General features: G+C 32.3%; 1 protein-coding gene across 10 annotated transcripts in view; it reads right to left on the reverse strand.

The window, feature by feature from the left end:
- FAM172A (family with sequence similarity 172 member A) overlaps positions 1-12,965 on the reverse strand; it is a 394,773-nt gene that overhangs the window by 215,470 nt on the left and 166,338 nt on the right. For all 10 annotated transcript variants that reach the window (XM_043913602.1, XM_043913603.1, XM_043913594.1 and 7 more), the window contains one exon: positions 5,179-5,397. In XM_043913602.1, the coding sequence (XP_043769537.1) occupies positions 5,179-5,397 (219 nt within the window). The remainder of the gene's footprint in view (positions 1-5,178; positions 5,398-12,965) is intronic.

The raw sequence follows: 12,965 nt of genomic DNA on the forward strand, positions 1-12,965 counted from the left end.
TGTTTTTGTTTCATCGTTTTACAAAGTACTATAACCAGTGGTGATTAACACTGGGAATTTTGTGTCTTGAAATGTGTTGCTCAAAAAGAAACTAAATTTATAGGATTACCACTAAATTGATGACATTTTCTGTCTTCACTCTTGAATTCAGTTGGCAGATGTTTTCGAGAACAAAAAATTCCATCTTATTACAAAACATATTAAGCAGGTTTTCCTGCCAGGCATGTCTGACATGATGTTTATTGCCTAGACCAAATCAATCCCCTTAATAAGCCATAATATATGCCAGAAAGTACATTATTTCGTAGTTAAAGAAAGTTGCCACATGAAAGACTAAGTACTTTGATCTCTCAGGCTCTGTTCCTAATGCATCAGAAATGTGCTACATAACCCAATAGTTAGTCATACCTATTTATATTCATTTAGTAAGTAAAATAAAACTATATTTTGCTAATCTTGATGTTTTAGGCCTAGATTTTACTTTATTTCTGCTGGGGTATATTAGATACTTGCAAAAAGTTCAAAGGAGATTTTGGCTATTTACTACATGCCAGAGGAAAAAAAAATCAAATACTTGAGTATTCCAAGAAAATAAAATGGTTTCAGAGGTTAAACCATCACCGATTGTAATAATGAGTTGAATTTGTTTGCTAAATCACTACACAGAAGCGACTCCAGTGGCATTTACACAGGAAAAGAGGTACAGAAGAGAAGAAAGGATATGAATTAGCCTTCACCAATATTTTGGATATAGCCCAACTCAGAACATCAAAAACATATTTTTTGAAAAGAAAGTTTCAGTTTATCAGAGCTGGCTGTTTCTGAACAATTGCAAAAATTCACATATATGCTGAAAAAAAAAAATCAGTCAGACAACTAGACACCAAATATCTCGCCTGTTGAGGAATAAGTTTTTTGACGGATGTCAACAAGCAATCAATCCATAAATATTTGAGTATCTTTAATGTGTAAAGTCGGGCTCTGCCAAGATTCCTATTTTCTAAATGTCTCCTCCACATTTGGATTTTTCATTCTGTGGCCATGTGATTTCCTTTCCCTATCCACTTCCAGTATTTTTTTTTTTTTTTTAATGTTCTGGGTCTAATCCCTCTATTTTACTACCTGTCACTACAGCCTACAATGAAGTTTCCTAAGGTAGAGATATTCAAAGCAATTCCAACCCAGTATTACGTAGATCTGCATCACATCACTTTTGCCTATACTCCACCTACATACTCTAAAGTTCTTTTAAGCATCTTCTTCCTTAGTCTAAATACTTGTCCTTATGCTCTAGTTTGATACCAGAATACCCCTCGTTCCTATGCTGCAGGTCACATTATCCACGCATATCTGACTAAAGCCTAATCTTTCTGCCTCGGCCTCCCTCCAGCAGACTGGATCCTAGTGCACAGAGTTAGCACGGGTTCCTGACTTCATGACAGGATGTCCTGTACTAGTCTAACAACTGACTCTTCTGCTTATCCAGAAGGACTGATATGCAATTCCAAAGTCTATAAAGCATGCTTAAAGGAGTGTAGGGCTATAGGGGAAAGGCATGAAAGATGGATTGGTAATAATATTATGAGACAAAACATAAGACATAGCTCAAGACAGAACAAGGTAAGTTCCACACAAGTTAACTCATCAGAAGAACCCCCAACAGTCTTAGTAAGGAGAGCTCACTGACGTCAGCTGGGCACTACACCATGGACAGAATCTGGACGAAGGGAAAGAACAGGAAGCAAAGGTGCAGATCCCATGAAGCACAAACCGTGTGCAGAGTAGAGCGAATACGGAGCCTGGCTGTGCTCTCATGAACAAATGTATAAAACAAAAAGAGCAAAAGGTTGGCAAAAAAAAAAGTCCACTTTTATCCATCATTTCAGCACCATGATGATATAGTTAAAAAAAGAAAAGTCCATAACTTACTTTTAAATATTGAGATGAAAATGTATAGATCAATCAAGATATCAAATAAGTAATGAAAAAAACGTTTTTTTATCATTGGTGTTTGGAATGTCTTCTCAATTACCGGACTGGGTAGGGGACTAATAATGTAATTTTTCTTCATTTTTGTTTGTTTGAATGTTTCCTCACAGAAAATCAACTAGTATACTTTTATAATTCAGGACGCATTAGAAAAAGCAGTAGTAGCTTGGGATTTTAATCCTAGCCTTACCATCTTATTTATCAAGTAAAAATTTATTATTCTTGCTCTGCTCTAGGTTCTGGATTATAGCAATGAAGAAAATAGACTGAGTTCTTGCCCAATGGACCTTAAATTAAGAGCTATGTGACCTTGGGAAATTTACTAAGTACTGACTCTCAGTCTCCTCATCTGCAAATGGGATCAATATTATTGATCACATTAAAAGATAGTAGTTGAAATATGTATTTCAACATCACTATTTAATAATATAAGTATACTAATGTAAATTGTTTATAGATATTTAATAGTGTCTATGAAATGGTAACTGGTCAAAATCTATATAATCATCAAATATAGTTTACTATATCATACATAATCATCAAATATAGTTTACTACATCATATCGTGCTTTTATAATAAGGGGCTTACTTTTCATATTTCAGATACATATTTTATTCTCAACCAGCTAGAACAATGTGGTAAAGAAGAAAGACGGCAAGAATCTATAGTAACTAGAAGTCCTGGTTTAATTTAACACTTAATTCCATCACTGACTAGTTACATGATCCAAGACAAAAATGTACCATCTAGCCATCAGTTTCTTTAACTTTAAAGTAACAGTGAACTTATTTGAATTACCTAGCTTATGGGATTGTTCCAAAGAATAAATTATTTCAACACGTAAATGGCTAAGAGGCATATAAATAAAACTTAATTCACCCCTATCACATACACACTCTGTGTCTGAAAATTACACATACTTGTTATTTGGAGATATGTAAAGGAAAGGAAAGAAGGTACTTCTAGAGTGGATCAAAATGACATAAGAATTAAGCAACCTAACACAAAATGAACCACTATTGGCTTTACCCCTACAGGTTCATGCCTTACTACCTAGAAGTATGTTTGAAGAGTGTCAGGTTAGCTCTGGTGTTTTGCCCAATTCTGTAAGATTTTAAGAGAAAGAATGTTTATTAAGAAAAATAATGCTTCATAACTATCAGGTATAAAGTTGTGTTGTTCACATGAGCCAATTTTCGTCTTTTAGTGTTTTCAGTGAAAACCTGGATGGATGAGTGAAATGGGACAAAACAAGATAGATGCAAAAAGACAGAATAAGAAGTAAAAATAGCAGGAGCGTAAAAGGGATAAAAGAATGAAAGAAAAAAGACAAAGGAAAGATAAAAGATCTTAATGAAACAACAGAAAGATTTTTTCCCCTTGGCATAACAAAAAAGTAGATATAGGAATAAACAAAACAAATGTAAAAAAAGAATAAAGAAAATGCACACACATAAGGGAACAAAAGAAAAAACCCAAAGTGACAGTGACATGATAAAGAGAAATCAGAAAAGAAATGAAACATAAAACGACAAATGTCAGAAACAGATGCTTTAGTCTGTGCTCATCATGGACAAATAGAAGAAACTATTTAGGAAGAAAAACAATACACAAAATCACATTTTGTTTTCATTTTACATAGGAAACTGAATATTACTAGTGATTTGTATATTTTAAAAGCTTATACAAATCATTTTTAGACTCCAGATATCTGGGGTAATTTTTTAAAAATTCTGTCTTAACATGGTAGCTGATCAACTGGATCATATCAATCAGGAAACTCAGGACAATTGATCCAGAAGAGGTGACATCAGGACCCTGACGCAGTTATCCGGAAGAAAGGAGGTGATACAATGTAACTCATAGAATGAGCTTGATACTTTCGAATTCCAAATCTAATCACTGGTTTTGTTTTTCAAACAATATGTTAAATAGTGAGATGCTTTTCATAAATTTCCATAATCTGCCTAACTTTGGCTTGACTCACTCACCTATGATAGATATGCTTTAGGTATTCTTGGTCTGGATACATATTTTTGGCTTTTGAGAATTTATATGCTGCATAACTCTCCTAACTTACTCATCTGACTGACCTGTAATCAAATGTCTGGAATGTCTGGAGTACAGTACCCCAAACTAAAGCGATAATGCCATGGAACTAGAAGTAAAATTTTAAAAGTAACTTAGAATGCTACGTATTTCGCCTTGAATGTGGTATGAAATACTTTATTAATGAGCTTTTAAAGTAAATGGAAAAATAGCTCAAGTTGAATAATCTGAAACTTTACTACTATCTCACAGTATAATTTATAGAATGTTAAATTGTCTGTATTTAAATGTTCTGAACTGCTCAATTTTGAAGAACATATCAATTTACTATTTTATAACCAATAGCATTTTTGACATACTTTACTATCCAATTATATTCCGAGCACTCATAGTGAGGGCTTTGAAAACTACATGAATCTTTCACAAACACACACATAAATATATATATATATATCATGCTCAGTGTGTATATCAAGCGGAATGTGTCAAAGGGCAAATAAAATTGTGTGTGCCCCCCACAGAATTAGAACTCCTTGGGCAGCACTGCTGTAACGATCCTATGCTGCTAGCATTGCAAAGTGCAAAGGTTCACTGGGTAAGAAAAGAGCAGAGGGCCGAGCTCCCTCATTACACTACCCCTAAACTATTCCGGCTTAAATATTTATTAAGATATTAATTACTCTTCCTCCCTCCATCGGCCTTCAGAAGTTAAACTGAGACACTGCGGATGGATGGTGGCTCGTAGGAAAACAATGCATTAAAACTATTACCACCCAAGACGAAGACTGATGTTTTGTACAGTGCATTATTAATTGCTTTTTGCAACTTAAATAAAATATCACACTGAAATAAGAACGATGTGTTTTGTAACTTTAAATAGAAAACAGAAAACGTTTCAGTCAAATAATACCTTTGGGAAATAAATCTTTAAAAATTTAAAAACTGATACTTTCTTTTAAAAAATGAAATAATTTATAGAAAATAAATTTTAAAGACTTCTCTCATAAAGGATGCAACACTGCTTAGAACAGGTCTGAACACATAGAATATTTTCAATAAATATTAGCTGTTGTGGTGGTTTGGAAAAAAAAAAGACAAGGAAATGATGAAGGATAGTAATGATCTTGCTTACTACTTACTCTGATATATAACTGCATCATTTCTTTTTCTCTTTGGGGGTTACGATACTTCTCATAGAAATCACGTCGCTTCTTTGTTTCTTTAGAGACTTTATCTTTTCTTTCGCGTTTTTCTGCTGGTTCATCTGAACTATCAGAAGATGACTGGACAGGTATCTTCGGCTTTTCGACTTCAATATAGTTTTCATTGGGATTCAGTACTATTACTCCATATCCTTCCTGTTTTGAAAGCAAAAAAGGCAGCATAATTTAATCTTAAAAATCATTTCAATTCATAAAAAAGTTCTTAAAATCTCATATTAAGTGACTTAACATAGTTACATATTCACTAAAAATTCCTTTATAACAGATTGTAGTTTTAATTTCTCCAACAGAAAAGTGATTTCAAATTATTTGCCTGTATTATGTGTGTAAATAAGCACAGATCGTCTATAAGATCAAAAAGATGTAACTATAACATTAAAAATATAAAGTTTAAATTTATAAAAAGTACTTCAGTTTTCCCAGAACTCCAAAAGTGACTGAAATAAATCATCAAATAACAAGTACACTTTCAAAACACATTAATATTTATAATATATATTTTGAGAAAATAACCTCTTTGAAATTGAAGTTTACAATTCCAACCATATTTTCCTGGATTTTTATTTCTTTACAATTGCACTTTAATGGGTATTTTTTATTTGTCTGAACTTAAAAGAGAATAAGCAATCAGTAAGGAGTAAACTGTCTACAGATTTACATATCTCTATTATAAGGAACACAGAATGTCTACAAATATATATTGGATTTTTTTCACCTCTCTTCTTTCAGGAAGGCACACAAATCACAAATCACACGCACACAAAAAAAACTAATGTCCTACTATAATGTATGGAAACAACTTTCTCATCTTGAAATTTATTTTTCAGCTACCATAAAAACTCTCTTTATTAACAACTAGTACCAGGAAACAAGTTTCAAAGTTTAAAATATAGTTTATTGAGCTAGTAAATCTTTTTAAAAGTTTTTAAAAGTGTTTTCCTGTCTAACTTATTCTAGCAAGGCAAACCTTTCTCTGGTTACAATTAAGGAAACTTTTGGCATTTATATTATAACTGATGGAATAATGTAACCATGAAAAAACAGAGAAGGATAAACAATTACCACTAAAAAGTAACACAAATTTTTGAAGCTATTTATATCTTGTCTTTTCTATTCAATTCTGTACTGTGGGTATCCCAAGTTCATTTATTAAAATCTTGTAAGGTCATACTTAAAACATATGTTATGTTTAAAAAAATAAGAGCTATCAAAAATAAAGTATAAAAATTCTCATCCTTACAAAAGACAATTTCCCAAAACGATAACCGTAGAATCTATGTCAAGTTTAAATTTTAATCGTTTTTTGCCAAACCAAACATAAGATAATTTTAAAAAACTGAGAGCAGTAAACTCAGCCAATATTAGCATAGACTCAATTATCCTTATTTTTAAATATACAAAATTGCTACAGATAGTTGGCTTTTTTTAAAAATTGATTTCACAAACTACTTAAAGACTTCATTGGAATTGTTTCAATCCCCACCCCAATCAGTTGATTTTATTGTCTAAAACCATAATATGGTTTGAAGATTTTCAAGATCGCTGAAGTTTTTATTTTATTGATAAGGTAATTAAGAAATAGTTGTCTTACATATGTAAAAAGTATATAATAATATATACCAAATTGATTAATAACACATATTCTTCAATATGTATTTAAATAAATTTTTAGATAAATATCTCATTCACAAAGGCCTTATAAAACACTTGATGCATTTTTAAATTTAAATGTTCTTCAACAAAGCACAAGAAAAGGTTTCTTAGCTTTTTTTTTTTTTAAGTTTCTTAGCTGTTAAGTCAAAGTTTTACCAACAAAAGATATTTTATTTGGTTCTGCTTTATTCTAATCTGTATAGCTATTCAACAGTCTTGTAATTCATTGTGATCACTGTCAGGTAGACATATTGTCACTTGGTGATTTTCTACAGTTGGACACACTTGACTAGTTATTAAAATCACATTTGAAGGAAGTTCCTACCCCTCTTCCTTGTGCCTCTTAAAACTTTTCACGCCCTTCTCAAATTTCAGCTATAACTTCTCCTCCCACCAAAAGTAAGTTAAAGAACACTGTTGCACTCTGCTAAACAGGGTGAAATAGAGGCATTCAATACACTGTCTCTGGTGTAAGGCACAGTCAAAAAAGGTCACCATAGGCCAAAAAGAAAATTGCCTCCTCACTAGATTCTGTACCATGAGTAAGTGGTCTCCTGTCATGTTCCTTCCCTGCCTTCTCTGAGTGAATTGAACTTTAAACACACACACACACACACTCTCATACTCACACGCGTTAGGGTTAGCAAGACCCAAATCGAATCCTGGAATTCTTAAGAGTTGAAAATAGTGATATATTACATTTTAATGATAACATGAAAAATTACAAACTCAAGGCAACAAAGTAGGACTTTAATAAATTGATAGAACATGAACATCATCTCTGCACAATGAATAAACTCTAAAAAAAGGCAAATTCTTTAGACAAAATTTACAGCCACCAAAATGAGAAACCTATTACCCTAGTTTACACTTTAATCATTAGAAATAATATTTTCATAATGCCAGTTTTATGTGAACAGAAGTTTTCGCTTCAATGTTTGGAAATCATAGATTGAGAGATTGCTGTGCCTCCTTAATTTTAAATCAACTCTGAAATTTGATGTGTCCCATCTAAAGTATAAAAACCAGAAACATAAATCATCAAAGTAGTAGTATTTATCTAAGTTATTGATTATGTAACTGAAAATTACATGACTCATTTGTCCAATTTTATGAAGACACAATGTCAATTTTTCACCAAGGCATCGACAGATGAAAAATGATTCTATTTTTAAATCACAACTATATAAATCAATTAAAGAATTTTTATCATATTGATTTTAACAATGAATGTTTCTCTTTAAACATTTGATTTATTCAGAAACTATTTTATCATTTAGATATTTCATACTGCCAATTAATAGAATAACAATCAAGAAATATTCAGGAATGTTTTCTGTGGAAATGAGAGCTAATTTTAATAAATGTCTTTGCTGCAAATTCAATTACCATTCTGCAAAAAACTTACATTTTTCAATTAAAATTTGCCTGATAATTAATGCAATATTTACAGAGACCATTCATAACCATTCTATGGGTAGGAGAAAGCTAGAGCAACAAAATAAAGTTAACTATCCCATGCAAAGATATGTAGTAAAACTTTATCTTTTCGCCTTTTTCCCTGTCACATATATTGTCCAAAAAATCCTATTGCATAATAAAGCTACAAAGATTTTTGCCATATCAGCATTAATAAATATAAACTAAGGAGTCAAACTAAATAGTCAAAGTAAACAAAGCAGACAACACACCAGTCATTAAATTTAACTGTTTTAGATAGAATGATATCAATTTATATCAGAATAAATACTATTTTAAAAATTAATTCTTTCTATTCCTAGTAACTCAATCAGTACACACAGAAATAAGTAAGAGATCTTAGTTTAACTTAGCAAATGTACCCATAAAGTTTTACAAAACTATAAAATTAGGCATCAAGTATAATGTCATAAAAGAATTGTGCACTGCCACTCCAAAGGAGATCCCCAGAATTAATGCTTGGGACACAATAGATTGTATACTGAGGTATTTAATTATTCCTTAAGCATGTTAAATTTATCCTAAGATGAAAAGCTAGGCTATTTCAAATGTACATGGAAAGTTCTGTTATCTTTACCAAGATAAAGTGATCAAACTGATTATCTAACATTCTACAACTAAATAAATAAAACTTCTGGCATCTTTTGTAATGATTCACCCAAATCAATTCCAATATTCAACATTTCAAGAGACAAAGCATACATAAAGTTGTTAATTAACTCTTATGTTTGATTGCACAGTCTAGCAGAAGATCACGGTGATCAAGAGGACAGACATTGGTAAAAGTAAGCTTTATCTCTTTAATTTACCTCATCCTATTTTCTACTCTTTTGGAGTTATAACTATAGTTTCATTATCAAATCTGTGGTTTATAAGGTATAAATCATGGGATCTTAATCAGAAACTCTCAAAATTTTATTGCTAGCCATAGCATTTTATTCAGCACAAGTGCTCGCTGTGATTTAAACAGAACACAGAGGCCTCCGGGCCTTCTTTACTTTGAAGTCTATAGATGCACTTACTAATAAATAATAGTTCATTTATCATTCAATCAACAAATGATGGCTTAGGTCATAGGTCTAGAATAGACAGGTGATGCCAAACACAAAGAACCAAAGAGGAAATCTTGCTTAAGAAATTAAATCACTACAGAGATGCACTTACAGAGAAGATTCTACAAATAGATGAAATCTTAAAATGCCTGGCCAGAAATGGAATGTACTTTTGACCCCATTGCCATGCTAAAACTGATGATTTATCTAAGCTAATTTGCCTATTAATTACCAATTATAAGGAAAACAAAAAACAGGAACAAATTCTATATCTTTTCAAGTCTGGTGTGGTTGGCTAAATAAAAAATCATCTGAAAAGTACTCAGCTCTACATATTAATCTGCCAATAGTGCAAAGCCACATGTGACCAAAGAGGTCAGGGGCCAGAGCAGAATCCTTTGACCTACGGAACTGTCTGGTTTGGTCTTCAGGCAAGGCTCCTTAAGAGATCATTTTACACAGATTTATCAATCATATTTCCCAAGTTCAGCATCCTATCTGCTTGGTTTGAAAGATAGGTGCTCATCCTCAGGGGAAATGAAACCCAAAGTGTTTTTATCTATAAACTGTATCAATTCATGGTTAAAAAGGACAAACCAATGTCCATTCATCTTTTCTGAAAGACGTATGTTGTGTTTATTCTCGTCTTTTTCACAAGAAGGTATGTATATGTCACTGTTGCAACATCCTAGGTGCAACAGAGATGAGGTCATGACAACCAATCAGAAGTCACTAGTGAAGCGTTAAAGTAAACATAGCTGATGGCGCTGTAGCGCTGCTTGAAAAATGCCCCCTCCATTATTTCAGCAATTTTCTCAAGACGTGACCTGGGACTGAAATGCTTGAAATGTCACTTGACTCCGTTCTGTGCTTCTTCCCAACTGCATTTACGTAACAGCACCACGCTAATATTTTGTAAAATGTTTGTCATGACCATGCTTTGACTTGCAGCTTCCTAAATTCTAATGTTGTGTTCCATGGTATAAAAATATCATAATGTGAACCAACACAGATTATCCCAATAAGTTTCCAACTTCAAATAGCTCATCAAGTTAGTCAGTAAAAGAAAACATGCCACAAAAAGTTTTCAGAGGACCACCTGTTGTCTATTATTTTTACATAGCACTTACTCATAAATCATAACACAGGGTAATTAATCAAGCTGTCAAAGAGAAGGTCAAAGGTTATATGGTAGAGTCAGAAGGTCATGCATGGGCTGATAGAGGTCAGGGTCACACTGCATTCCTCATTATCAAGTTGGGATGAGAGACGGCCCAAGCAAACAAAAGTGAAAGCAGATGGAGAAGTGAGTGGATAAAAAAAAAAAAAGAAAATTTCACAAACAAAAAGAAAAGTGAAAGAAGACTGTCAGCTGCCTTCAAGTAGAGAATAGAAAAGAAAAGAAATACACTGAAATGTGCTCAAAGGAGCTCAAGAACATAAAGAAACTACAGTTTTATTAATTAAATAAGTTGAATATAACTTTTCTTGGTCATTGTATTAGTGCATACTAATAAATATTAGAAAATATATGTTTGCCATCTCTATACCTTGCCTAGCTAGTGTGCCAGGATAAACTAAGATAAAGGCAAAGAGTTCCAAGGACAAAGTGCAATTACAAAAAAAAACTTATTATAAGGTTTTTTTCCCCTTTAATATTGTTTCAGTGTTGCAACATAGATGCAAATAGTTTTAAGCCATAGGATAATTTTTGAGTATGATACAAAGATATCCACAAACAAATGCATCATAAAAGTCCTTTTGAATAACAAAATGGGTATAAAATATTCTATTATTACGCTGGCCTGAATTAGATGCAGAATACTGTGCAAAATTAGCTGTCACCCTTTGCTCAAAATCTTTGTTAATCTCATTTTGAATGTTTGCAGCTTTATCAACACATGCATCAATGTCAGCTCCTTGGTTACTGAACCGCTGTAGTTGGAAGAAGATATAATTAAAATGTTTTGGCACAGAAAAGGTGAAATTGTATCTTCCCTTGTTCCCTTAGGAGTCTGTAAAACATGAAGGATATATTGACAAACACACACCCTTGTCTCCGGTTCTGACATCAGGCCATCCGAGTCCTATTTATTTTAAAACATTCACTTTGCACTTACATTATCACCTACTGTTTCTAACTTTTCCTAGGCTTTAGAACATTATGCTGCTTAAATATCACAAATATCTCTTCTAACAATCCATATCTTATTTATCAAAGCATTCCATATATGTACAACAGAATCATAAAAAACACATTCATTATAAAGGACAGAATATCATTTAATACTATAGCATTATGAAATATTTTATGTTTTTTGCTTCCCATTCTGATAAAAAGACACAAACATACACCCACACCTGTACACATTAAACTAAAATGTAACAAGTTACAACTGTTGCCTAGTCAGTGACAGATCAAAATTCCTAAGTGGATACAGAGTATCCTATGGACACACAGCCTTTATCACAGGTCCCCAAGAAGACTTGGATGGACAAATTTACTTTATGAAACATACCATTCCACATGCTAGCTATGCCTTTTTGGTTTAAAGTTCTAAATGTTCTCCTAACTTATTACCATTATAAAACTGTGTAAATACTGTAGCTATAGATGGTAGGCACATGGTCTTTCAAAATATCACTCTGATTCAATCATATATAATACAAACAGTATATATTAAGTTTTTATGTTACTCTTAAAACTTGCTTAAGAACTATGCTACATAAATCATTTTATCTTAAAATGTCACCTTTCTCTTTTATCTTCCCAATTAAAAGATCATATCCAATTTTTTTTTTTTTCAAGAACATATCAGTGCTTTGCCTGTGGTTCCAGAGTCTGCTTGCAAGCATGAGAACATAATGAAAGATTCCAAGTATTCACCGGGTCAATCATTCATTAAACATTGATTTCATAGTTATTTAATAAGCAGCTACTATTTACTCAGCATTATGCTAGGTACAGTGCTATGCTTATGGATCACATTTCATTTTAAAGTATTTCCACTCAGAAGAAAATTCCAAATCACAATTAAGTACAAATTCCAAAAACGTCTACTTGAAGCCATTTTATACTCAAGAGGAAGAGGAATATGAAAGGAAAAAGAAAAAATTATTATAAAATATTTCTAAAACCAATCTAGCTAGACTTTCAAGCATGAAAAATCATAAATGCTAAGCTATGTTTGTGGTCTGTGTTACAAGTATTATTTAAACTTACCCCATTACAAGGAAAATGTACCATTAGGAAGGTGTGCGTAGTGTGTGTGCACATGCACATTGCATATACATTCAGATGTTTTAACAAGTAAAATAATTTCATAATCTAAGGGAAAAGCTTCTAAAAACATCTACCTCCTAACAAACAGGTGCAAGTGAGTACAGCTATGAATTCCCCTTCCCACAGTGACCTATGTCAGAAGATCTTCTCATACTTCTTCTGCTAAATAATTTAATTACTTATGAGTTATGGTTTCTTTGTAACCTTTTAAATGACTAACTCATTAAAATGCAAAA

This window comes from Cervus elaphus, chromosome 9, assembly GCF_910594005.1.
Source record: "Cervus elaphus chromosome 9, mCerEla1.1, whole genome shotgun sequence".
Lineage (NCBI taxonomy): Eukaryota > Metazoa > Chordata > Mammalia > Artiodactyla > Cervidae > Cervus > Cervus elaphus.